Raw genomic sequence first — 26,744 nt, 5'->3', positions numbered from 1 at the left:
AATTGATTTCTAGAGTGTTAAGAATTGTCAGTTCAGTTGTGTATTACTGACTATGAACCAAACATAGATCATTAGTTATGATGACTTGTAGTTAAGGAACATTTTACTTTGGGCATCCTGACTTATAATGCAACTGGTGGCATCAGACTCTAGCTTAAGTATTAAACTAGTGGTTCTCATAGCATTTCAGAATTACTCTTCTGTGTAATATCCCTTGTGTTTTATGGCAGGGTAAAATGTTAACCACTGGTACAATGATTTCTTGTTTTGAAAAAGTTTTTTAGCACAACAGATGAAGTAAATCAAATGTCTTACTCAGATCCCTAGTTCTTCCTCATTCACCTGTGTGTGGTGTTCTCTCTGAATGTGATGATTTAAATGAATTGTGTCATGTCAGCGTTTCAGAGAATATCTGAATAGGACGTGTAGGTGGAAGTAGTCGAATCTGAACTTGGCATGTTTGAGCATACTGTTCTGTGTTTGCTCTCAGAATTTATGTTTAAAAAAATTACTCTTGGTCATTCTCAGTCCTCCGGTTTGTAATCTAATTCTTTTGTAGCTTCTGAAAGTCTTGTTAAGTAAGTTGAGTGAGGTATAAGCGGCAGTAACCAGTCGTGTTTTTAGAGAAAAGTCAAAAACATTCTTGGATATGCCCCGCCACCCACCATAGGTAGTGTTCTAGTCTGATAACTTAGACTGATTATATTGCTTTCTTGGAAAAAGATGGACAAACTCCATGGAAACAAAATGGCTTAATATGAAGCAGCATTGGGTTGTGATTCAAGAAAGCCTCACTTTCTGGAGTCCATTGGATGGACCCTGAGCAAGCTGTCCTTCCTCAGTGACTGCCAAGTTCTCTCTTGGGACAGTGGAGACAGGGTTCTGGACCCTATAGATACGGTAGGCTTGGTTGGGTTTTGGTGGGGAGGTGGTGACCAGGACAAATTGACATACTGAAAATGAGCATTCATATGTGAGATTGATACTTAAGTCATCACCTAGCTCTTCTACTATAAGAGCGTTAAGAACCTTTGGGAAATGGGATAGAAAATGGGGATTACCCATCATTCTGCCAATCTGAAAATTATTCTCAATTTGCATATTCCTTTCTAGCCTCTGTGTATATGTTTTTATGCAGTTGTAATTATAGTTGTGAATAATTGTTTCCTGCTTTCTTCACTTAATAAATATTATTATAAAGCCCTCATTACTTTTGATGGTTGCATGAAAAAGAAGGCTTATTTTTAGAAAGTTACTTAGTGCCATTCCAGAGGACCCCCAGGTGGTCCATTCTCACCAGGGTCCTGTACTCGGGCACTTGGAGCCTCCTACATGTGTGCTGAGTGCTCTAAACCCAGACCTCACTGAGACTCTGCTGGGAAAGCTATTCCTCCCAGGGAGAAAATGCCTATGTACACAAAAGTTGCATATAATTTCAAAAGCCATCCATGGATATTTGGATCCTTAATAAGGAGCCCTGTCCTCAATCTTGAACTGGACATTGCATTTTTAAATTTACATTGAACTTGATGTACATAACTGTAACATTAGTAGTGTTACGTGTTCTCGCTTTATTTTTCACTCCCCTTGTTATCTTTTTTCCTCCTCTTTATTTTTATAAAATTATTTAGTTTTAAAATTTTGGCCTTAGATGAAACATGTATCAGTTTCTACTGTTACCTAAAAAAACTGCCCCAAAATTTAGGGCTTCAAAGAGCATTTCATTTCTCCTGACTCTGGGTGCCTGGGTGGTTCCTCTTCTGGTCCTACCTGGCTCACTCTTGTGGCTCCATTCAGCTGACAAGTTGGCTGGGTGCTGGGACGGCTGGGGTGGCCGAGGTGGCCAGGACATCCGGCCTGTCCCTCCTTATAGTCTTTCATCCTGGGTTTCTTCAGAGCATGGCAGTTTCAGGGTGACATTTCAAGAGAATGAAAGTGGAAGCTGCAAGGCCCGTGAGATCTAGCCATAGAAATTCTGTGTTCACATCACTTCTCCCGTCTAATGGTTACGCAAGTCAACAAACTAGGTTGGAGGGTTGGGAAGTTAGAGGCCATCTCCTTGTGGCAGAATGCATATCCTGGGAGAGAAGGGGTCTGGGATCCTGTTTGTCACCTACCACAGTCCTATAAGCAGATCCTAATCTGATATGTATCCATCCCTTAGGGAATAATCTTTACTCTGAGAAGGAAAAATTAGATTTTTAAGTTTATTTTTGAGAGAGAGCACGCATGTGCGCAGTGCACACCTGAGTGGAGGAGGGTGGAGAGAGACAGAATCCCTAGTGGGCTCCGCGCTGTGGGGCCTCAGACTCACTAACTGTGAGATCACGACCTGAGCTGAAATCAAGAGTCGGATGCTTAATTGACTGAGCCACCCATGCTCCCCGCCCCCCTTTTTTAAAGTTTATTTATTTTTGAGAGAGGGTAGATTTACTTTCTAACTAGATGTGATGCTCGAAACTTTGAAAAAATATATTTGAAAACTTAACTATATTAAAGAGGTACCCCAAGAAGGCCGCCCTGGTGGATGCCCAAGCAATGTTCACTGTGTTCACTATTTAGCCTGTTTTTCATTTCCTGTTTCTTTGTACTATATGCTCTTATGGCCCCAAAGAATCCAGTGATTTGATCTGATGGCTTTACCTTGTCTTCACTGAATAGGCCTTGATTGTGCCTTTTGTCTTGGTTGTTGGAAAGTTCACGTGTGTTGCCCCCTCAGGTTACTGTCTTGATGTAGTCTGGCAGCTACTCAGCCTGGTCCAGACAGATGAGCAGCTCTATTGAGTAAAGCATAAACTGGGAACAATACTGAGAAAAGAAAAACAGAGACCTCATGTCCGTCACCCTTCTACTCTACCTGCTCACAGCTTACTCTGTTATAGACTTAGAACCCCTGCCTCACAAATCAAGGCAACCTGGATCCAAGGAGAAAAGGGTAGGAAAAAACCTAACCGGTTTTGTCTTTTTTAAAAAGAAAATCATGCCAGCAAAAGCAGGTACAGTATATAAGGCTCTGACCTAGGTGCTGAGAGGCTGTAAGTGACTTTTCTTATAATTGAAACAGCTCATTGAAAGGCTTTTGGAACTATTGTAAAAGAGCATGACTGAACTGTTTCCATTTAATTTCATTTCTTAGTTAATCTAGGATTGATGGATTGAAACAACTCCTTAAGCAAGGGTATCTCTTCTTAGGGTTGAGGAACCTCACTTATTTCTGGAAGAGTATCAGATATAAATCCAGTTGTTCTTTTAGTTGGATTTATTTAAAAATACAGCCCTTGACTAATTACCTTCAGTATAAAACCAGACCCTCAGAGATATTATCTACACAATTGAAAAGGCATTGGAAAAATATCTTAAAAGTTATATAGCCAGAAAACCTCCGACATACTGAAGAACTGCCTGATAATCTAAAAGTAAAATTTGAATGTAAACCGAAGCAGTTGATAGGTCTGCCAAATGGTGGGGCATTTGAAATACATGTTACAGTGATTAGATTGAATGAATACGAAAGTGCTTCTGGATCTTAGAAGTAGCAGTTTGTAAGCTTAAACAAAAGAATGACTCTCAAACTAAAATCATACTCTCAATATATTAGAAGTGCCAAGACTTCTGAATACTTATGAAAATGTAAGAAATCGTCAGGTGAATGGATTAAAAGTTGCAACCTTTCTTTCTTTGATTTCCATCCATCCATTTCACCCCCTTTCATCCTGGGCCTTTGCACTTCCCTCCCTCCAGGGGTTTCCAGAGGCTTGACTTTTGTGTATTCTCTGCAGGTTCTGTTTGTTGGTACCAAACTTTTTTCCTCTGGTTGCATTCTTTCAGTAATACCTGTTTGTTCCTTCATCTATGCACTTAGGCGACATTTACTAAGCTCTTTACGTAATAGGCAGCTGTGGGAAATATATTGACAAATAAGGTTCAGTTCTTGTTCTCCATGAGCTTGTTCTCTGTAAGTGGACCAGTAAACATGTAAACAGGTGGCTGTAGGACAGAGCAGAATGAGGTAAGCTCTGTGATATTTGTGTGGCCAAGCAGATGGTCAGGTGGACAGCCAGACTTGAGGAGGTAAGAAACAAGCTCCTTGGGTATGTAGGAATCAGACTGGAAACCACAGGTTTGGCCTGGCGCAGTGGAGAGATGGCCTTACAGGAAGCCCAGGCATAGGGCTGAGGTGGGACAAGGGGTTGTTGAATTGTTGGATGGTGGGGACCCCCTGGAATGTAGTGGAGAATGGGGACCATAAATGCCACATAAAGGAGTTTGGGTTTGATTCTGGGCTTGGAGAGAACTACCTAAGGGTTTTAAAGAAAGGAGTGGAAGGATTTCAGGAGGATGGAGTGTAGTTATTAGAAGTGGGGAACACAGGAGGAGGAGCAGAAACTGGTGGGTTTGGTTTTGGGTAAGTTGTGTGTCCATACCAGCAGATCATCCATTGACAGAAGTAATTGGAAATTCTAATCCAGAGCTTAGAAAAAACGTTTAGAGCTCGAGTGTTAGATTTGAGAGATCTACATGGGTTATGTGTTATTTTGAAGCTATGAAGGTGTAGAAGGTATTGGGAGAAGATAGTTTTAGATAGAATCTTGGACTCCATCTATTATTAAGGAGAGCTAATGACAGAGAGGGAGCAGCCAGAGGTAGGAATGGGTTGCAGAGGATACAATGAGGGGAAGGCACGTGAGGGGACAGGAAGGTGGAGGGTAGTTCTCAGTGCCTGTAGTCTCAGAGGGGTTGATCAGGGTTGATCGTTTGTTGTAAGACGAGAATCTCACTGCCTTTGTTTGCCATCATTATTCTAGATCAAGCCTGATTTTAGATATTTTATTTTACCTAAAGCCTTTGGACCAGCAACTCTTGGGTTTAGGTCAGTGGTTTTCAATCCCCTCTGCACATTAGAGTTACCAGGGTTACTTTTAAAGAGTGCACATTCCTGGGCCTCATCCCCAGAGATTGTGATGCGATCTGGACCAAAGGTCTAGGGTGGGGAAAACTGCCAGGTAATTCCAATATGCAGCCAAATGTGAGAATCTATGGTTCAGACTTTTACTGTGATTGCTTTCCTGACTTGTGCACTTAGTGCCCTGGCGGCCTGCGTGGCTGACACGCTGGGTGCGTACTGTGTTCTCGTGGGAAGCAAAAGACTGCATAGGAGCCTGCTATGCCTTGTGTCAACAGGTAGGAAGGTGTGTTAGTGGTTAAGATGGTCTGGTAATAGAGTTTGTGATAAACTGTTAAGTGGATTGTGAGTTTCCCAAGAATCGCAATGTCCTTAAGTGCTAAAGTAGCACATTGTTATTATTTAGGGGTGAGGGGGATAAAGGTTTTCTAATCTTGCGGGTTTGTTGCAGTTATGATTGTTTTTGTACTGTGGAAGTATGGAAATTCCATCTCACAGTTGAGGTGATAGGGTGCTGGTCACAGGAGGTAACCAGCTGGTTGAATCAAATGCGTGATGATTGCTTTGACTCTGTATGATCGACGTTTATGTGACTGCTGTTTCGAGTTCTGGAAGAATGGACAGTCCATAGATGCTTCAGCAGCATTTGAAAAAAGCTGGATATACCAATTTGGGAGCATAGGGTGATCGTAGGTGAACTTAATCTGGGATTAGGGCTGAGTGAGGATTTTATCGAATCGGCAGGTGTTCTGTAGGGAAGGACTGGCCTTGTGCCTGTGGGTGAGTGTGTGGTTGTTTGAGGAAAGTGCACTAACAGATGTTACTGTCTGCTGTGAACCAGGCTGCCAGAGCTGCTGAAGGAGAGAGCAGACAGAAGTTCTTCACCCAGGATGTTAATGGCACCCTCCTAGAGTGAGTATCTTTTGTTTCCATGTGTCTGCTGCTACCATGCCTGGGTTGTGCAGGCCAGGGAAATGGGTGTGGATGGAACTGCCTAAAGATGACTGCTTCTGAGAGAAAAAAACGGTGATTATTTTCCTTTAGTTTATTTATTTATTTTTAAGTTTACTTATATGTATTTTGAGAGAGAGAGGGAGAGCACAAGCCAGGAAGGGGCAGAGAGGGAGAGATCCCAAGCAGACTCCGCATTGTCGGCGCAGAGCCCGATGTGGAGCTTGAACCCACGAGCTGTGAGGTTATGACCTGAGCCGAAATCGAGAGTCAGACGCTCACCCGGCTGAGCTATCCAGGTGCCCATATTCTTCTTTTTTTTTTTTTAAAGGGGGCTGTTTACACCAAATATCTGTTTCCAGGAAATGGTAGGTCTTACTAACCTTAAGCAGCAGGTATTAATAGAACACTGTATATAATGATCATGGGCAGTTGGAAGAGGATTTCTTGGCAAGTATAAGATGAGAGAGGAAGTGTTGCTTGCTTGTGCAGAAAAGTAAGAGGTAACTTGGTATAGTCTCAGGAGCCTGCTCTCCTGGGGTCATTCTCCTCTCCCAAGGCCAGGGTATGTACATATCATCCCATGACACTTCTCCCGCATGCCTGATCCTCTGAAATATTGCACTGTATGAATTGGATTAAAAAAGCAGAAAAACCACACATATAAGTCCAAACCAGGTTCTTGGTATCAGGTCCTCCAGCCTTGCCAGCTTCTCTCTCTGTTGCATTATGTAGGAGAGGAAGCTTGTTGCTCAACAACTGAGGATTTTACACATGCAAGAACAGTTGTCAAGACTTGGGAATATTCTAGCAAATGAGCAGGATTGGGATTGGCCTCTTGGGTCAGAAAGCCTGGACTGTAGAGAGCATCTGAGGGTCAGCATACATGAGAAATTTGTGTGAACGGTAACCTGCTGGAGCATGCCACATAAAGAGAGCTTGAGGGATTGAAGACAAATATTTTTTCTGCTGATCTAGATGGGGACAGTGGGAGGGGTGAGGACTTCCCTGACTTCCTAATCAGGGATAGAACTGGGAAAAAAGGAAATGCTGTTGGAAAGTATTTCCTGGCCACACCAAGTAACTCAATCACTTTCCATTTTGAAAGCTCTAAAGTTCTTGTTGTTTGTGATATTTAGTACTTCCGAGCTTGTTCTCTCGGGTTCTGTTTTCCTGACTACCTTTGACTTGGTCTTGTCTTTGACCTCAGGGTTTTGTCCCTCTTTACCTAACCGAGTTCATCAGGTGTGGAAGTTCTGATTTGGTGACTACTGGAGATCTGTTGCACTGGTCACTTAGTTACATTGTGTGACTGATGACATAAGGTTTGACCTGTTCTTGGCTCTTAGTTTTCCTCTCTGTGGTAGGGTGACCTAATGATGAGAGAAGCTCCAGTGAGCTACGGACCCTTGATGACTCTGTTCTGTTCTTCAGCATAGAGGTACAAACTCGGGAGCTGAGTAGCCAAATCCGTTCTGGGGTATATGCCTATCTTGCTTCATTCCTGCCCTGCAGCAAGGACTCCCTGGTTAAACGTGCTCGGAAACTTCACCTCTATGAACAGGTGGGTGACTTTGGAATGGAGCCCCTTGGCTTTAGGGCCCAGCAGAGAGGGTAACTGAGTCTTCACAGATGCCACCTCTGCTGTTGTAGTGCCCTTGTGCAATAGTGTGTCCTCAGTATAAGAAGTGATACAAAAACCAGTCTTACACTACGTTCTGTTTTCTGCAGGGGGGGCGTCTAAAGGAGCCTCTCCAGAAGCTTAAGGAGGCCATTGGAAGGGCAATGCCAGAGCAGATGGCCAAGTACCAGGATGAGTGCCAGGCACACACACAAGCCAAGGTCGCCAAGTAAGTGTGTTCCATCGCTCTCACGGGACATCATCCTCTTGACTTTTCTCTTTCTTGTGTGTGTGTGTGTGTGTGTGTGTGTGTGTGTGTGTGTGTGTGTGTTTTCATTATTACATTTGTGAATGAGACTCTTGGCTCTTCTGCAGCATTTGCACCTTTTCTTAGAAGCCCGGGGTCGGGATAGGCAAGTGGGGGAGGGGGGTGGTGGGTGGGAGAAAGTAGTTCTTTTGTGGCCGTGACCCTTAGGGTCCCACTGATTTCTTTCCATGCTATAGGATGCTGGAAGAGGAGAAGGACAAGGAGCAGAGGGAGCGGATTTGCTCTGATGAGGAAGAAGATGAAGAAAAGGGGGGCAGGAGGATAATGGGACCCCGGAAGAAATTCCAATGGAATGATGAAATCAGGTGTGCCCAAACTGGGACCTTGCCTCATTGGAGGGTTTGTGGGGCCAGTGTCTGAGCATGTTCCCGTGTTTCTAATGAAGGTTAGAATCATTTACTTTAATCAGGGCTGCTGAAAGCACATAATTGAAACCTTGAAAGAAGGATTTGGGGTAGTTTGAAGTTTCTGACTTCTGCTTACTCCTCAGGGAGCTGCTCTGCCACGTGGTGAAGATAAAACTGGAGACCTACGATCTGGAGAGGAACAATAAGACCCAGTCTTGGGAGGACTATGTGAAGGCCTTTCTGGATGCTGAGGTCAAACCTCTCTGGCCCAAAGGCTGGATGCAGGCCAGGTGAGGGCCATGAGCAGCCAGTATAGTCAGTGTGGTGATGAGGTGGAGTGTTTTTGCCTTAAAGACATATATGAGTGCTTCTGTTATGCCAGGCCAACACGGTCCCTTCCCTCAGGGAGTCACTGTCTAGCCGACTCAGCTCTGTTCCCACTAGAGGAGTTGGGGGCCATACTGGTTGCTGTGAATGGCTCTTACTCTTCCCTTGGAGAGCGAAGTTACCTATGGGGTTTTGGCTTTGTTATTCTTTGTCACACTTCAGTTTGGAGTTGGCTGCATGTTCTTCCCACGTCACTGTGCTCTTACCTGTTTTGAGATATTGGCTCTTGGTAGAAGTAGAGAAGTAGTTTCATCTTGGAAACATGTTCCCGTTCTGAACAGAAGTCTCATTTGCAAGGAACAGGGCTGGCTGATTATTGGAGTTAAGTGCTGAACTTCTGTGTTCTGTAGCTTCCCATGAAAATGGACTCTGCAATACTTGGACAGGAAAGTTAGCTGGAGCTAGTGCTCTGTTCTTTTTTTTTTAATGGGAGAAAATACACTTTACATAAAATTCACCATCTTAACCATTTTTAGGTGCACAGTGCAGTGGTTTTAAATACGTTCACATTGTTTTTGCAGCCATCACTATCCATCTCCGTAACTCTTTTCATCTTATAATATGAAAACTCTGTACCCATTGAACAATAACTCTGCATTCTCCCCCCCCCGCCCAGATTCTGTGACCATCATTCTACTCTCTTATGATTTAAAAAAAAATTTTTTTTTAATGTTTTTATTTATTTTTGAGACACAGACAGTGCATGAGCAGGGGAGAGGCAGAGAGAGAGAGGGAGACACAGAATCTGAAGCAGGCTCCAGGCTCTGAGCAGTCAGCACAGAGCCTGACGTGGGGCTCGAACTCACGGACTGTGAGATCATGACCTGAGCTGAAGTTGGATGCTTAAATGACTGAGCCACCCAGGTGCCCCAACTTTCTGTCTATGATTTTGACTACTACAAGTACGTCCTATAAGTGCAGTCATACAAAATTTGTCTTTCTGTAACTGGCTTATTTCACTTAGTATAATATTTCCAAGAATTTGTTTGTATTACACATTACAGAATTTCTTTCCTTTTTAAGGCAGAATAAAATTCCGTTGTATGTATAGATCACATTTTACTTATTCATTCATCCTAAGCTGATACTTAGGTTGCTTCCATGTTTTAGCTATTGTGAGCTATGCTATTATGAACTAGAGTGTTACAAATATCTCTTCGACACCCTGCTCTCAGTTCTTCTGTGTATATGCCAAGAAGTGGAGTTGCTGGATCACATGGTAATTGTGTGTTTAATTTTGTCATTAATGTTAATGTATTTGAGAGAGTGTGAGTAGGGAAGGGGCAGAGAGAGAGGAAGAGAGAGAAAGTCTCAAGCATGCTCTGCGCTGCTGGTGGAGAACCCGACATGGGGCTCGAACAGACTAACCGCGAGATCATGACCTGAGCTGAAATCAAGAGTTGGACTCTTAACCAACTGAGCCTCCCAGGTGCCCTTGTATGTTTAATTTTTGAGGAACCATCAGTGTTTTCCATGGTGGTTTTATCATTTTGTATTTCCACCAATAGTTCATAGATGTTCCAATTTGTCTACATCCTTCCCAATACTTGACGTTTTCTGGGTTTTTGATAGTAGCCATTGTAATGGATGTGATGTGGTATCTCCCTATATATTTGATTTGAGTTTTCCTGGTGACTGGTGATGTTGAGCATCATTTAATATATAATATTGGGCCATTTATATGTCTTTTTTTTTTTTTTTCAACGTTTATTTATTTTTGGGACAGAGAGAGACAGAGCATGAACGGGGGAGGGGCAGAGAGAGAGGGAGACACAGAATCGGAAACAGGCTCCAGGCTCTGAGCCATCAGCCCAGAGCCCGACGCGGGGCTCGAACTCACGGACCGCGAGATCGTGACCTGGCTGAAGTCGGACGCTCAACCGACTGCGCCACCCAGGCGCCCCTATATATCTTTTTTTGAGAGAAATGTTTAAGTCTTTTGCCCATTTTTTAATCAGGTTCTTTTATTGTTTTAGGAGTTCCTTTTGTATTTTGAATACTAATCCCTTAACAGATGTGATTTCCAAATATTTTCTCTTATTTTGTGAGTTGCCATTTTACTCTGTGGATAGTATCTTTTGATGCACACAAAATTTTTTTTTAATGTTTATTTGCTTATTTTGAGAGAGTGTGAGTGGGGGAGAGGAGCAGAAGGGGGAGAGAGAGAGAGAGAGAGAGAGAAAGAAAGAGAATGAATCCCAAGCAGGAGTCACACTCATTGTGGAGCCCAATGTGGGGCTCGGTGTCAGAACCGTGATATCATGACCTGAGTGGAAGTCAAGAGTCAGATGCTCAACTGACTGAGCCACCCAGATGCTCCTCAGTATGCAAAATTTTTAAATTTAATGAAGTCCAATTTGTCTACTTTTTGTTGCTTGTGTCTTTGATATCATATGTGAGATACCATTGTCAGATCTGGGGTCATGAAGCTGAGTTAATTTTTGTATATGGTGTTAAGGGTCCAACTTCATTTTTTTTTGCATGTGGATGTCCAGCTTTTTCAGCACCATCTGTTGAAAAGGTTGTGCTTTCCTCATCGGTCTTTGCACCTTTGTTGAAAAATCATTTGACCGTATACGTGAGGGCTTATTTCTGGGTTCTCTGTTCTCTTCCATTGGTTCATGTGTCTACTTTAATGCCAGTTGCACACTGTTTGGATTACTGTAGCTTTGTAGTAAGTTTTGAAATCTAGAAGTGTGAATCTCCAGCTTTATTCTTTTTCAAGATTATTTTGACTGTGCAGGGTCCTTTGAAATTCCCTATAAATTTTAGGGTGGGTTTTTCTACTTCTGCAAAAAACAGTCATTGGGATTTTGCTAGGGATTGCATTGAATCTGTAGATTGCTTTGGGTAGTATTGATATTTTTGTAATATTAAGTCCAATCCATGGTGGGATGTGTTTCCATTTATTTCTGTCTTTAATTTCTTTTAGCAATATTTTGTCATTTTCATTGTGCAAGTCTCTTACGTGCCTAGTGAGGTTAATTCCTGGTTTTTGTTTTGTTTTCGGATGCTGTTGTGAATGGAATTATTTTTGTAATTTCTTTTTTAGATTGTTCATTTTTTGTGTACAGAAATGGAGCTGATTTTTGTGTATGTTGATTTTATATCCTACTACTTTGCAAAATCTATTCTGAAAATTTTTTGGAATCTTTAGAGTTCTCTACATAAAAGATCATATCATCTGCAGAGATAAGCTTACTTCTTCCTTTCCAATTTGGATGCCTTTTGTTTCTCTTTCTTGCCTAACTGCTCTGGCTAGAACTCCTAGTACTACGTTGAATAGGAGTGGTGAAAGCAGGCATTCTTACCTTGTTCGTGATCTCAGAGGAAACGCTTTTAGCCTTTCACCATTGACTATTATGTTCACTGGGGGTGGCAGCGGGGTTGGGTGGGATTTCATACATGGCTTTTATTATGTGGAGGTAGTTTTCTTCTATTCCTAGTTGAGTGTTTTTATCATGAAAGGGTGTTGAATTTTGTCCTGCGTCTTTTCTCCATCAATTGAGATGTTCACGTGGGGCTTTATTCCTTCATTCTGTTGATGGGGCGTGTCACACTGGTGAGTTTTCGTATATGGAACCACCCTTGCATTCCAGGCACAAATCTCACTTGGTCATGATGTATAATCTTCTTAAATCTGCTTCTGAATTCTCTTTACTAGTATTTTGTTGGGGAGTTTTGCATCGGTATTAATAGGGGATATTTGTAGTTTTCTTACAGTGTCTTTGCCTGGCTTTGGTATCAGGGTAATGCTGGCTTCATAGAATGAATTTGTATGTATTCCCTCTTCTTCAGTTTTGGAAAAGTTTGAGAAGGGTTGGTAGTGCTTAAAATACTTGGTAGAATCCACCCATGAAGCCATCAGGTCTGGGCCTTTCTTTTGTTGGGAGATTTTTGATCACAGACTCAGTCCCCTTGCTAGTTTAGCTCTAGTCAGAATTTTTATTTCTTTGGGAATTACTTGGTAGGTTTTGGGTTTCTAGGAATTTGTCCATTTTAAGTAGGTAATCCAGTTTGTTGGTGTGCAGTTATTCATAGCCTCTCTTACAGTCCTTTTTATTTGTAGAATCAGTAGTAATGTCCCCACTTTCATTCCTGATTTTGGTAATTTGAGTCTCCTCTCGTTTCTTAGCCCATCGAGCTAAAGATTTGTCCGTTGTGTTGATCTGATTTTTCTCTATTTATTCTCTGTTTTATTTATTTATGCTCTGATCTCCAGTGTTTGCTTCCTTCCTGTTGGCTTTAGGTTTAATTTGTTCTTTTACCAGTACCTTAAGTTGTAAAGTTAGGTTGTTGATTTGGGATTTTTCTTGTTTTTAAACGTTTATAGCTGTAAGTACCCTCTTAACATCCTTTTGGGTGTGTCTGTAAGTTTTGGTATGTTGTATTTTCCTTTTCATCTGTCTTTCAAGTATTTTCTAATTTCCTTTGTGATTTTTTTCTTTGCTCCATTGACTGTTTAAAAAGTATGTTTTCTGATTTCCACAATTTTGTGAATTTGTCAGTTTTCCTTCTGTCGTTGATTTGTAGCTGTAGCCTCTTGTGGTCAGAGAAGATACTCTGTGTAATGTCTATCTTTTTAAATGTCTTTAGACTTAATTTGTGGCCTGTGTCCTGGGAAGTGTGTCGTGTACACTTGAGAAGAATATGTATTCTGTTGTGGGGTAGAGTGTTCTGTGTATGTCTGTTAGATCTAGCTGGTTTATATGTTAAGTCTTCTGTTGTCTTATTTGTCTTGTTTCTAGTTGTTCTATCCATTAGTGTGAGTGAGGTACTGAAGTCTCCAACTCTTAATGTAAAATTGTCGGCTTTTCCCTCTAGTTCTGTCAGTTTTTGCCTCAGTTGCAGGAATGTTTATGAGTATTATATCTTCCTGCTGTATTGAGGTGTTTATTAGTACATAATGACCTTTTTTGTCTTGTAATGTTTCTTGATTTAAAGTCTCTCTTATCTGATGTCAGCACAGCCCTCCTTGCTTTCTCTGGTTACTCTTGGTGTGGAATATATTCTTCCACCTTTTCACCTTTAACTTGTTTTTGCCTTTGGATCTTAAGTGAGTTTCTTGTAGACAGCGTTGAGTTGTTTACCCATTCTGCTAATCTCAGTGTTTTGATTGGAAAGTTTGATCCATTCGTATTTAAAGTAATTAATGGAGGGGCGCCTGGGTGGCGCAGTCGGTTAAGCATCCGACTTCAGCCAGGTCACGATCTCGCGGTCCGTGAGTTCGAGCCCCGCGTCGGGCTCTGGGCGGATGGCTCAGAGCCTGGAGCCTGTTTCCGATTCTGTGTCTCCCTCTCTCTCTGCCCTTCCCCCGTTCATGCTCCGTCTCTCTCTGTCCCAAAAATGAAAAAAAAATTAAAAAAAAAAAAAATAAAGTAATTAATGGAAGGAAGGGCTTGCTTCTATAAATTCAGTGACCTGTGAACTCTGCTCCCCTACAATTCTGTCCTCACCCCTTTTGGTTGTTGATGTCACAAAATTACATTTTTATACATCATGTGCTCTAAAACATAAGCTGATAATTCTTAGAGATACATTAGTGTGTTAAATTAGGTAGAAAACAAGATTTGGAGTTACAAACCAAAGTGATAGTAATGCTAGCTTTTATACTAATGATTACTTTTTTTCCTTAAAGTTTTAGTCTCTTAAGTCACGTAGAAAATAAAAAGCACAGTGACAAACCATTTTCATGAGAATACTAGCTGTTATAATTGCCCTTGTATTTCCATTTCTGAGATCCTTATTTCTTTGCATGGCTTTGAACTACTGTTGGTTGTTCTTTTATTTGACCTCACAGGGCGCCCTGGAGCATTTCCTTCAGGGCAGTTTAGTGCTCACAATTTTCTTCAGCTCTTATTCATCTGGGAGTACCTTTTTTTTTTTTTTTTTTAATATATATATATTTTTTTAAATCTTTATTTATTTTGAGAGAGAGAGAGAGCGTGCGCATAAGCAGGGGGAGGGGCAGAGAGACAACAGGAGACAGAGAATCTCCAGCAGGCTCCATGGAGCCTGACGCAGGGCTCAATCTCGCAACTGTGAGATTGTGACCTGAGCTGAAATCAAGAGTTGGATGCTTAACCAACTGAGCCACGCAGGCATCCCCATCTGGGAGTATCTTAATATTTCTCCCACTTTTGAAGGACAGCTTTACTGGATTTGGATTCTGGTCTGACCTTCTCTTTTAGCACTTTGATGTTTATTTTTATTTTTAAGACAATGCGAGAGACAGAGTGCAAGCAGCAGAGGGGCAGACAGAGGGAGACGCAGAATCTGAAGGGGCTCCAGGCTTTGAGCTGTCAGCCCAGAGTCCAATGCGGGGCTCGAACTCGCGAACCGCGAGTTCATGACCTGAGCTGAAGTCGACGCTTGACCAACTGAGCCACTCAGGCGCCCCCTCTTTTAGCACTTTGAGTATATTAGCTCACTATCTTCTGGACTCCCAAGTTTATGATGAGAAATCTGTTGATAATTTAAATGATGATTTACTTCTCTCTATGGGTTTTGAAGATTCTGTCTTTGTGTTTTAAAAGTTCAGTTATAGGGGCGCCTGGGTGGCTTAGTCGGTTAAGTGTCAACTCTTGATTTTGGCTCACGTCGTGATCTCATGGTTCAGGACATTGAGCCCCCTCATAGGGCTCTGCACTGACATCATGGCTCTTGCTTGGGATTCTGTCTTTCCCTGTCTCTCTCTGCCCCTCCCCTGCTCATGCGCAGGCTCGCTCTCTCTCTCTCTCTCTCTCTCTCTTTCGAAATAAATAAAACTTTAGAAAAAAAAGTTTGATTATATTGCTTTGTGTGGGGTTCATCTTAGAGTTCTTTGAGCTTCTTGGATTTTTATGTTCATCTCTTTCACCAGATTTTTGGAGTTTTTAGCCAGTTTTTGTCCACTATTCTCTCTGCCCTTTGCTCCCTCTTCTTCTTCTGGGACTTGTACAGTGTGTGGTGTGCATTCTGCTCCAAGTGATGGTGTCCCACACGTCTCCTACGCCCTGTTCACTTTTCTTCAGTCTTTTTTCTCTCTGTTCCTCAGCCTTGGCGATTTCCATTGTCCTCTATTCAAATTTGTGGATTTTTTCTTCTGCCTGCTCACATCTGTGTTTGAACATCTCCAGGGAATTTTTTGTTTCAGTTATTACACTTTAAAGCTCCAAAATCTCTTTTTGATTTCTTTTTAGGTTTTCCATCTCTTTATTTCCATTTTGTTCACACATCCTTTTTTTAATTTCTTGGGAACATCCATCACCTCACATAGTGACAATTCTTCTTTTCTTTGACGAGAACTCTTATAAGATGAACTCGGCAACTTTCAAATTTACAATTCAGTATTGGTAACTGTGGTCACTGTTCTGTTTATTGATTTTATTTTTGTGAATGTTGTGGGTGGTCTCGGTGCCAGGGAGCAGCCTGTGGTGTGAACTTTCTTTCCAGGTCTTGGCCAAACCCTTCCTTGGACTTGTATAGTCACTTTCTCATTTTCCCCCATATATGCAGTTGTTTTGAATGTTCTGGTGTTTAATGTCTGTCTCCTAAAAGTGGGAAAGTGAATAAGTGAAGCGGGGACAAAGGGCACTGGTTTTTCAAATCCCCTGGAAGTCACCTCAGCCAGAGGGGCAGGGGCATGCAACAATGGTTGGTAGAAGGGGACAGCAGTGGCTGCCCACCTCTTTGCACCTCTGTGATGAAAAGCAGCAATTAGCAACCGAAGCAGAGATTTCGCCGTAGTTGAAGGACAGGGTCCTTTTTGCCTGCCCTACTTCCCACAAGCTGCGTGCAAGCTGCTACAGGAACATGTGTATACCTCCCTGCCGTGGTGCTGGGGTCAGGAGGCTGCATCTGTGCTAAGGGCTGAAATTGACAGCAGTTTACCCTCCAGGCCTTTCCCCTCCCCACCCCCCACCCCCAGCCCCCCATGGTAAGCCTTCAACACACTCTAGCGTTCCCAAATAGTTCCTTTAGACAGATTGTATTATTAGTGCAGTTGCTGTCCAGGAGGGTGGACAGTTTCTGGTGCTTCCTTCTCCACCACCTTCCCAGAGTTCAAGTCATGGAACTTCCTCTCCTTGTCTCTGTACCTTCTTTAGGTGGAATTGCTCTTCTCTCTTTACAGATTGAATTTCTTTCTTTTCTTTTCTTTTTTTTTTTTCATGTTTATTTTTGAGAGAGCATGTGCATATGCAGGGAAGGGGCAGAGAGAGGAAGACAAAGGATCCTAAGTGGGGTTTGTGCGCTGACAGCAGAGAGCCTGATGTGGGCCTTGAACTTACAAGCCAAGGTCACTCATGATCCATAAAGTCTGATGCTTAACCTACTGAGCCACCTAGGCATCCCTGTGAAAGTGCGTAGGGAGGGTCACAAAGAAAATTTTGTTGTGTTTTCCTGGGAAAAGACATGCTGTGGGTCACTCCACATTTGACCTTTGGAAGGGGTAAGAATCAGCAATAAGGAAAGCACTGCTGTCTCTAGGGGAAAAATCCTATGAGAAATATTGGGGCAGAGCCATAGCTTTTTTGGGTCACTCCTAGACTCTTCGCTTTTGAATGGCCAGTGTGGCTACTTTAGATCCTCTCACTAGGAATCCAGCTCACCAGTCCACTGATATTTAAGGCGTAATAGCCACTGAATACCAGGGGTGGTAGGAAAGCTCTAGAAGAAGAGTGCCTGCTTTCAGGGAGCTTGCGCAAACCATCCAGTGTTCTCTATTTCAGGACTCTGTTTAAGGAGAGCAGACGAGGCCATGGGCACCTGACATCAATCCTGTGAGTCCGTGTTTTCTCTTCCCAGGACTACTATTATTTTCATTTCCTTTGTGGATCTCCTCTAAACCTTTTCTGTGTTCCTTCCTTTTACTAGGGCCAAGAAGAAAGTAATGGCCTCATCCAAAATCAAGATGAAGGTGAGTCAGCCTGCTCTGGTCATGTACCATTCTCCATCCTCCAGCCATGCACGTGAAACCTGTCAGTTGACCATAGCAACTCGTCGAGCTTTGCTGGACTGGGAGGCAACTCTCCAGGATGGCATTCTTGAGGTTATACCAAGAGGCAGCCTGCCCCACTACAGGTGCCTGAGGTTGGCAGGGTAGAGACCTGAGCTGGGCCACATAATACCTTCCTGCCTTAGTTCTAAGAGATCATACCCACCTGGCCAGTTCCTGGGGGTGGTGGTGAGATTTAAGTGAGGTCTCCCGACCGCCCTCTGAGGAGTGAAAAGCCCCTGCAGATGCTCAGGTCTTACAGTGTGGTGGTAGATTTTTCATGGAAGAACACTGCCAGCTAAGTGGTGAGCCTGGAGGAAGCTGGCTTTGTTGCATTTGCCTGGCAGAGATGGAGGGAAGTACAGTGGGTAGAGAGCAGAGACAGAGAACCATCTCAGGCATTGCAGAAACCTCTCAGTGTAGTAAAAATTGCTATTGTGCCAAAATTTTTACCAGTTCCTGTGCCCTTAACACACCTAGTCCATGGGAGTAAGCTGTGCAGATTCTGTATTCCTAAGTATCTGTTGAGCTCCTTCGGTGTCTCAGACACATGGCAATAAGCACTCAGGATGTGGCATTAATGAGGTAGACCCTGTTCCTGCTCCCGTGACAGGACTTTTCCTTTGCGCCCAGCTGAAGAGACAGGTGCTAGAGAAGATCAGGGAGGAAAAGAAAGCTAATTCAAGGCAATTCTCATGCCATGCCTCATTTTCTGAGTGCAGCTGGGAGCACTCTGAGACCATGTGAGGCCAACAGGGAGAGAGCATCTCTTGCTCAAGTGTTACACTTTTTCAGAAACAGAATAAGAGTTTCTTTGTGGATGGATGTGTACTTAACAAGAAAGCATGCTTGGTAAGCCAGTCCCAGCCAGCCAGACATGAGCCAGAGAGGGCGAAGGGGTAGCAGCATTTTCAAGTGCAAGCAGGCATGGCAGCTACTCTGCTCCTCCCCTGTTTTGTGACCGTGCAGGAAAGCCTGGGTTTTGGGGGCCTGTGGTGCTCTTACGTTTGCATCCTCACCACAGGGCCAGCGTTGGCATCTTTGGACATTTCTAACCATTGGAATTTCTACTTTCCTTTAGGAATCCTCTTCTAAGCCTGACAAAAAGGTTTCCGTCCCATCAGGTCAGATTGGTGGCCCCCTGGCTTTGCCTTCAGAACACGCGGGAGGAGGCCTGAGCATCGGGGCCACAAACAGGGAGCTCTCATCCCAGGCATCTGGCAGCCTTGCTAATCCTGCTCCTATCAACCTTGAGGACTCCTTGGATGGAGACTTGATCCGTAATTCAGCCTCCTCATTGGAGGTTGTGTCCAAGGAACTGGCTGTGCTGAATAGCAGAGCAAGTGGGAGCTCTGAGTTCACATTGCCTGCACCCTCGAAAGCACCCGCAGAGAAGATCGTAGGCGCCGTATGTACAGACGAGAAGAGGAACTTTCCGAAGCCCAACCCTTCCGCCCCATCGCCTTCTAGTTCTCTGCAGTCTCCCCTCAATTTTCTAGCTGAACAGGCTTTGGCACTGGGGCAGTCCTCTCAGGAGAAAAAAACGGAGAGTTCTGGCTACAAAGAGCTGTCCTGTCAGGCTGCGCTCAGCAAGGGCCTGCCGGAAGCACACCAGTCCAAAGCAAAGCACCACGGCTTGCCACGGACGTCTCACACACCCCAGGCGGCAGCTCCTGTGCCCGGCCCCCAGGTGAAAGTGTTTCACGCGGGTGCTCAACAGCAGAAGAGCTTCACCCCCCCAGCTCCTTTTGTCAATAAGCTCCAGGGCCCAAAGCCTTCCTCCCCACAGTGCCATCGTTCCCTCCTCCAGCTTGTGAAGACAGCAACCAAAGGCCAGAGCTTCCATCCCTCCACGCCGGCCTCGTCAGGAGGCCCCCCGGTCTCCAGCAGCACCTCTCATAAGACCCCAGCCTCATCCTCCACTGCCCCGAGCCATCCAGCAAAACAGCACTCCGCTGGCTCTTCAGGGCCGTCTTATAAGAATAGTCCCTTTGCCAGCTCTGTCTCTAAACATGGGGTTTCTTCTGGCAGCAGCTCTTCCTCTGGAGGAACACCAGTCCAGACCTCTACTTCCGGGAACCTGCTCCCCGGCGTACAGCCTCCCTCCACAGGACAGTCTGCCAGCAGACCCGTCCCAGCCTCTGCAGTGAAAAAACCACCCGTTTCCCAAAAGCTGACCCTGGTGGCCCCTCCGGGTGGTCCAAATGGAGACTCCAGTGGTGGGACCCAGGGAGTGGCAAAGCTACTGACCTCCTCCCTGAAGTCCAGCGCAGTTAGCAGCATGACATCGTCTACCTCCTTGCCAGTGAGTGTCCTGGCACAGCAGTCCGCCCCTCGTGGGTCTTGTGGACAGGGCCGCTTGCCTTGCCCTGGTCGGAGAGAGAGATCCGACACTGAAGGTCAGGTAGGAATAGTGAGCCCGGAAACTGGAAGGAGGCCTGGGCTTCCTGTTTGTAGGTTTTTGCTTTTCTAGTGGTAGGAATCCCGGGAGAGCTGGAAACTTCTCCTGAGGATGAGCAGAGGGAAAGGACTGGTTTGCCAGAGGTGCTGTGATCCTGGGTGGCACAGAATGAGCCACAAAACTCCTTTCACATTTCATAGCCTCCTATTTGTCTATCTCTCAAAACAAGTAAATGAAAATGGCGTCATCTCTCAGCTCATCAGTTTTGTGGAGATGTTCATGCCCCAGGAAATCAGTAACTTGTAAGAGTGATTCCCTTTTGGTTGGATTTTAAAGGACTCTGCAGGTCAGATAAAGGCAGTTTGACAAGAGTCCAATGGTTGATGAGGCTTGCCGGTAGGTAATTACAGGAAGTTTGGATGCAGGCTGGGGAAATGAGAGAGCATTGTTTTCATGTTTCCAACATAGAAAATGACTCTGTTGTTACAAAGACAAAACTATAGAAAGGTATGTACAGCAGGATCTCACCTACCTCTACCTTGGCACCACCCCTGCAAGGTAGCTGTGTTCCTTAGTTTCCAGGGTTTTCCCATCTCTTTATAAAGACAAAGGTCAAAACATACAAATATGTATGTGTGTGTATGTTTAATGTACATAAATACGAACACACTGGTGTTTGTGTGTACCTACATCTGTGGATGTTTGGGTAAGATGGTCTTCCTTTCTTACACAAAGGAGTAATTTATACTTGGTTTTTTAAATTTTTTTTTTTTTAACGTTTATTTTTGAGACATAGAGCATGAGTGGGGGAGGGTCAGAGAGAGAGAGGGAGACACAGAATCCGAAACAGGCTCCAGGCTCTGCACTGTCAGCACAGAGCCCGATGCGGGGCTCGAACTCACAAACTGTGAGATCATGACCTGAGCCGAAGTCGGACGCTTAACCGACTGAGCCACCCAGGCACCCCTATACTTGGTTTTTTAAATGAACATGGTCCTGGGAGCCATTCCATGCCAGTTTTTTATTTTTTTTAATTTATTTTTGAGAGAGACTGAGTACGAGTGGGGGAGGGGCAGAGAGAGGGGAGGACACAACCCAGAGCAGGCTCCGGGCTCTGAGCTGTCAGCACTGAGCCTCATGTGGGGCTCGAACCCACGAATCGCGAGATCATGACCCGAGCCGAAGTTGGACGCTTCACCGACTGAGCCACCCAGGTGCTCCTCTCTATGCCAGTTTAGAGTCCATCCTCTTTCTTCCTTTGAGGGCAGCAGTGCAGGGGCTGCCGTCACAAGGGGTGGTGTACAAGCGGGTCCCTGCCCTACACGTCCATCCCCAGCTTTGGTTTGTGAGTGAGCTTTTTTTTTTTTTTTAATTTTTTTTTTTTGTTTCAACGTTTATTTATTTTTGGGACGGAGAGAGACAGAGCATGAACGGGGGAGGGGCAGAGAGAGAGGGAGACACAGAATCGGAAACAGGCTCCAGGCTCCGAGCCATCAGCCCAGAGCCTGACGCGGGGCTTGAACTCACGGACCGCGAGATCGTGACCTGGCTGAAGTCGGACGCTTAACCGACTGCGCCACCCAGGCGCCCCTGTGAGTGAGCTTTGAACAGTGCTGGTGCTCTGACCGTGCTGTGTTTCCTCCCCAGAAAGGAACGAGTGGGGCTGTGCTGCTGGCCAGCTCCTCGCCCTTAAATCTGCTGTCTGCGTCCTACAAGTCTGGCAGCCCGAAGCTGCCTGGAGCCATGAACTCCAACTCCCTAGGGATCATCTCCCAGTTTCCTCTCCATGTGGTATCCTTCAGCGCCGAGTCCTCTGCCAAAGCAGGGGTTTCCAAGGATGCCATCGTCACGGGTCCTGCCCCTGGGACGTTCCATCACGGCCTCAACCATAGTAAGTGCTTCTCTGCTTGTCTCCTTGTGCTGGATGGACAGAAGGTTCCCCACTGCCTGTGCTGATTGATGAGTTCTGTTGTTGTGTGCTGGGTTCCTGTGTTTGTCTGGTGTGTGACCCTGGGCAGCGTTCCTGGGAACCGTGCTGAGCCCCCTCCCCCTTGGGGTTCTGACCCAGAACCAGTCCAGGAGGTTGTCTGGGCTCTCGACCACTGAAGCATCTTTTCTGTTCCTGTCTTCAATGTGTGTGTTTTGTTCTTTTCTCCCCTCCTGTTTTCTCTCAGGTCTCCTGGCTGGCTTGCACTCCAGCCCGCCCCGTGCAGCGCCTCTCCCACACGCTGCCGTGTCCACTCACGTCCCGCAGAGTCTGCCAGGTAATTGCCAGGTGGTCAGAGTGCCACACGCACCACGCGGCATTCTGCTCTCCACTCGTTCAGATGCCTTGTCTGCTGCCAGGGAGTTCAGTGTCTTCTACTCGTTGTCATTGTGTTGTCCTGGTTTGTCCTTGAAGGCTCTGGCTCTTTGGGGACTCCAAGAGATCAACATAGGCTTCCACTTTGGAATTTCCCCTCATTCCCCACTTGGGATTGCCACTGGGTCGGCCTTACCCTGTGTGCTCACAGGGGAGGCAGTGATGGCCTGTATTCAAAGCAGGGGAATTCCCTTAGCGAAACTTGGTGCTCATTTCCAAGGGTTAATTGGGGAACTGAAAAGTGTTCAATTAAGTTGCTATACCTTCCAGGTGCTGCAGCTAACAGAAAGCTCTCAAGGCTTTGCTTGTTTGTTTAGAGAGAGAGAGGGAGGGAGGGAGAGTGTAAGGGTGAGAAAGTCACCTGGGGGAAGGGCAGAGAGAGAGGGACAGAGAGAATCCCAAGCAGGCTCTTTGCTGTCAGCATGGAACCAGATGCGGGGCTTGATCCCATGAACCCTGAGATCATGACCTGAGCTGAAATCAGGCATCAGAGGCTTAATGGGGTGCCTAGGTGGCTCAGTCAGTTACGCATCTCCCTTTTTGGTTTTGGCCCAGGTCATGATCTCATGGTTAGTGAGTTTGAGCCCCGCATCAGGCTCTGTGATGATGGTGTGGAACCTGCTTCAGATTCTCTCTGTCCACTTCTGCCCCTCCCCAACTTGGGCTTGCTCGCTCACTCGCTCTCAAAAATAAATTAAAAAAAATTAGAGTTGGACCCTTAACTGACTGAGCCACCCAGGGACCGTAAAAAGTGCTTAAAGCTTTATGTGAAAGGGAGAGCCCAATGGTGAGGTTTTAGGAGGGACCCTTACCTGTGCTGCCACAAAGTATGCCCAAGGGAGCAGCCTTCGGTTGAGTTCAGGGGTGAAAGCAGACATTGAGGAACACAGCTGGGCAGTGTTCCTTTTCTTTTCCTGCTTTTCATCTCCATAGAGCAGTGGTTTTCAGAAAAGGGTGTGGTATTGCTGTGAGAAGGCAGCTGGAACCTGATTCTTGAGTACACCTCATGGGACCCTGGTGCGCAGGCTCACCAGGTCTTGGTTTTGGCTTCCTGCTCTTACTACGCTAGACCTGCTCCAGAGGGGACCAGTGAGGCTGCACTGGTCAGGCGAGAGCCATTCTGCAGGATGCTGAGGCTGGGGTAGCCCTGGTGTGCGGGTACCGGGGTGGGAGTTAGGGAGCTGCCTGGCTGGGCATGCCTGTGGCCTGATGTTTCTGAGTGTAAGCTCCTCCATGTTTGCTGTGGGTCCCTGACCCCCTGGCCCGAGGCTGACATATTCCTAGTGAATGCTGGAGGCCTTTTGCCTGTAAGAATGGATTGAAGATTTGTAAGGTGGAAATTTTGCTTCTTTAGAGAAAAGAACTGAAGGGCTAAGCCTGTGTGAACAAGGGCTCTGTTTTCCTCTAGGGAAGCGGTAGCTGCAGGGGACTCACCTCACAAACAGGTGGCTGCTACTGTAGCTAAGAGGGTAATGCGGGGTCACAGAACCACCTAGGCAAGACCTAGGTTTGAAAGATAGTCCTGCCTCTGCTTGCTTTCAGGAACTGTCACACTTTGAAACAAAGAAAATAATTTAAGAGCCATTGGAAACATGACTGTTGGCCTGTGGTATTTTTCGTGCCAAAAAAAAAAAAAAGGGAAAGTGCTTTTTTGTACCATTTCTCCATTTCTGTCTCCTTTACACCTTCTTCAGGTTGGAGGATTCCTTTGAGTGGTTGTAAATGGAAAGCTGTGTGACTGCGTCTGCTTTTTGCTCTCTTTCCCGTGCAGACTCAGAACGCTAGCTTCTTAGCACCTTGAGCTGGTTTCGTAGGACCTGAGGATTCTGATGGTGAGAGAGTCTCATAGCTGTTTGAGTGCAGCACGGTCTTGGGACCTCACACAGAGCCTAGCCCGCCAGGGGACTTTGGTGGTGGCCAAGAACACACTCACTCCCGTGGCAGGCATGCGTCGGGCCCCTGCCTTCTGGTGCTCCGAGTGCCATGCACACTGCAGGCTACTGCAAGCAGCAGTGCACTCAGCCTCCATCAGGGGTTTTTGGGTTCGTCTGAGCCTTGGAACTCAGCTTTCAGGGGCTTTTGCTAGTTAAGTGATCCCCTTGAATTTTTGTTACTGCTGCCTTAAAGGAATCCGAGATCCTGAAAGACTTGTGTTGTTTTTGCTTATTTTTTTCCAGATGCTTCTCAGCTTCATGGAAAAGGGCCTGGTGTACCACGGAAATTGTGACCTCTTCAGAGGAAAGGCCCGACTCCCTTAGGTCTGGGTGGAAGCTGACCAAGTAGGTCTCAGAAACTGGATAATCACTATGCTCTTTCTGCCAATTGGTTTCCTTCTGGCGAAGGTGTGAGTGCTGAGTGGAGCATCTCTTGGCACTGTGATGTGCCTTCAGTGAGGGGAGCAACCCTGGGCTTCTCTGTGGAGGCACTGACTGGCCTGGTGCCCCGGGCCCCGTGGCTCTGTCATGGACAATCGTTGGAGGGGCAGCTCTGGGCTGGGGCGCGTGGTGGGTCTTGTACGAAGCTGTGGTGTCAGGGCAGAGCAGGGCGCACCTGTTTGAAACCTGCCTGACCCCCTGGCATTTGGTCAGAGTACCTCCTGGTGCCCTACTGATCAGGGACCCCTGGCCACAGTGGGATCCCCGATGGTCATGGTGTCCGTCCCATCCTCAGGCTGTGTGCTCAACAGGACAAAAACCCAGGCTGCCACACAGCTGGGAGACTTACCTTGTCTTTTTGAAAAATACTCAGAACACCTAACGTGTGCTCATTGTGTTGGGGGCCAGCTTCTCTGCTGAACATGACAATGAAGCTCTTTCAGAGAAAAGACTTTTGTAGATTCAACAGTTGTGACAGGATTTTTAAAGACACTTATTTTGGTCCAGATTTCATCATTACCATTAATGCATTGGATAGAATGCATGTCATATTATAGTAAGACATAATTCCAGTGCCTTTATGGTGGAGCAGAATTAGACACACGTCCATTCGGCCTTCTGAGTGGATTTCAGATGAAGACTTTTTTAAAAGATATGTCTGTATTTAAGACATAGCCAGTTTGAGTTTTTTACAGTTGCACATCCTAATCTGCCATCCTGACTTGAAGGTCATCTGGGCCCCCAGACCCCAGGTCCCAGTATAGCCAGGGCCCCCGTTTTGTTTTTTCAGAGTTCATTCAGGTGGACTGAAGAGCCCCAAAGCCCTTCATCTCTGAGGGCCAAGGATATGAGGGGCTCCAAGTCAAAGACATTCCAGTTTGTTTTATTTAGAAACCATTCTCAGGCAGAGCTGCAGGAACAGGCCCCTGTGAAGCATCTGCCATGTAGAAACAGGCCTTGACGTCCTGGGGCTCTCCGGGCAGCAGGGCTGTGCGCTGACTTGAGGGCGGTGCGCTGATGAGCTGGGAGAGCGCGCCGGAGACAGGCCAGGACAGCTGCCCTGGAGCACATTCAGCCAGCGGCTGCTTCACACGGATGTTTAGGGCACTTGCCTGTCCTGTGGAGTGTGTCCCACAAGGCCTATCTGAACTGACTGCTTCAGCTAAGTGATTGCAAATATGTTAAGAGTCAACAGCCTCCTCAGAATGTACACCTGTGTGGAGACACAGGCAGCTCTCTTGGTTCCTGCCTTCCAGGGTACAGTGCTCAGTAACTCACAGTTATGCAGAGGTTTGCCTTGTTTCCAGCGGGGCAAGACCTCACTCAGTTATCCGGCTAGGCCTCTGCTTTTTTTTTTTTTTTTTTTTGTAAGAACCAACATGTGTTTCACATCTGGCTAAAGTGGATAAGTGGATTCCTTATCCCTTCATTATTTTTATTTTTTTTTTTTTTGCAACTTGGGTTTCCAGTTTGTTTACAGAGTAGTCTTAGGTAGTAGCAAAAGAGCCAAAGAAGAGATTTGTATTGCTGAGCTCAGAGCCGTGCAGAGGCCTTCCGTGAACACTGAGCAGTGGGAACTCTCCAGGCTTCTCCGCCCAAGAACACCCAAGGTCCCTTCCCTGCAGCGCTCGCACCCTCCTCCCCATGTACCATTGAGTGTGCAGCTGGAGCTGAATACCCTCATTTTTAGGAATCTAGTGATGCCTCTTGCCTCAGGGAAACGTTTCTTTGATGGGGAGTTTATGAGATTTCTTTTTCTTCTTTATGCTTTATTTGTGGTAATGAAAGAGTGAATGACCTAAACAGCCATGGCTGGGCAGACGGGCTGGCAGAGCGGGCTCCCCGGGGTCTGGGGCTGCGGCGCTGCGGGGCTTTCCTTGGAGCAGCCGTTCCTTAGGTGTGAGAGGGGCTGTGGCTTTTGTGCGGCGCGACGATGTTGGTGTTGGGGGGTGGTGTGAAAATTGTTAATCTTGTATAAAGCAACTCAATAAATTGTTTCAAGGTTTCCAAAACATCATTTCTCCTTCTTTTTACCATATTTGAGCCAATTTTTCCTGCCCTAGGAGCTGGTATATGTGGAATATCCCTTTTG

General features: G+C 45.6%; 1 protein-coding gene across 3 annotated transcripts in view; it reads left to right on the top strand.

The window, feature by feature from the left end:
- Positions 1–26,664, top strand: part of UBN1 (ubinuclein 1) — a 39,437-nt gene extending 12,773 nt beyond the window's left edge. Inside the window, exons 8-18 of one of the 3 annotated variants that reach the window (XR_015245283.1) lie at positions 5,745–5,815; positions 7,289–7,418; positions 7,586–7,704; positions 7,980–8,108; positions 8,294–8,440; positions 17,249–17,299; positions 17,394–17,436; positions 18,596–19,913; positions 21,563–21,806; positions 22,090–22,179; positions 24,455–24,504. Coding sequence is in view for 2 of the 3 variants with exons in the window: in XM_086691413.1 (XP_086547539.1) it covers positions 5,745–5,815; positions 7,289–7,418; positions 7,586–7,704; positions 7,980–8,108; positions 8,294–8,440; positions 17,249–17,299; positions 17,394–17,436; positions 18,596–19,918; positions 21,563–21,806; positions 22,090–22,179; positions 24,455–24,504 (2,397 nt within the window). In the remaining variant the exon portion in view is untranslated. Of the gene's footprint in view, positions 1–5,744; positions 5,816–7,288; positions 7,419–7,585; positions 7,705–7,979; positions 8,109–8,293; positions 8,441–17,248; positions 17,300–17,393; positions 17,437–18,595; positions 19,919–21,562; positions 21,807–22,089; positions 22,180–24,454 lie in introns of all 3 variants that reach the window. The other 2 variants (XM_086691413.1, XM_086691414.1) reach the window with 2 other exon arrangements.
- Positions 26,665–26,744: the final 80 nt, after the last annotated feature.

Source organism: Puma concolor, chromosome E3, assembly GCF_028749965.1.
Source record: "Puma concolor isolate L17-30 chromosome E3, mPumCon1.1.hap2, whole genome shotgun sequence".
Classification (NCBI taxonomy): domain Eukaryota; kingdom Metazoa; phylum Chordata; class Mammalia; order Carnivora; family Felidae; genus Puma; species Puma concolor.
This window is presented reverse-complemented; position numbering and strand designations above follow the sequence as displayed.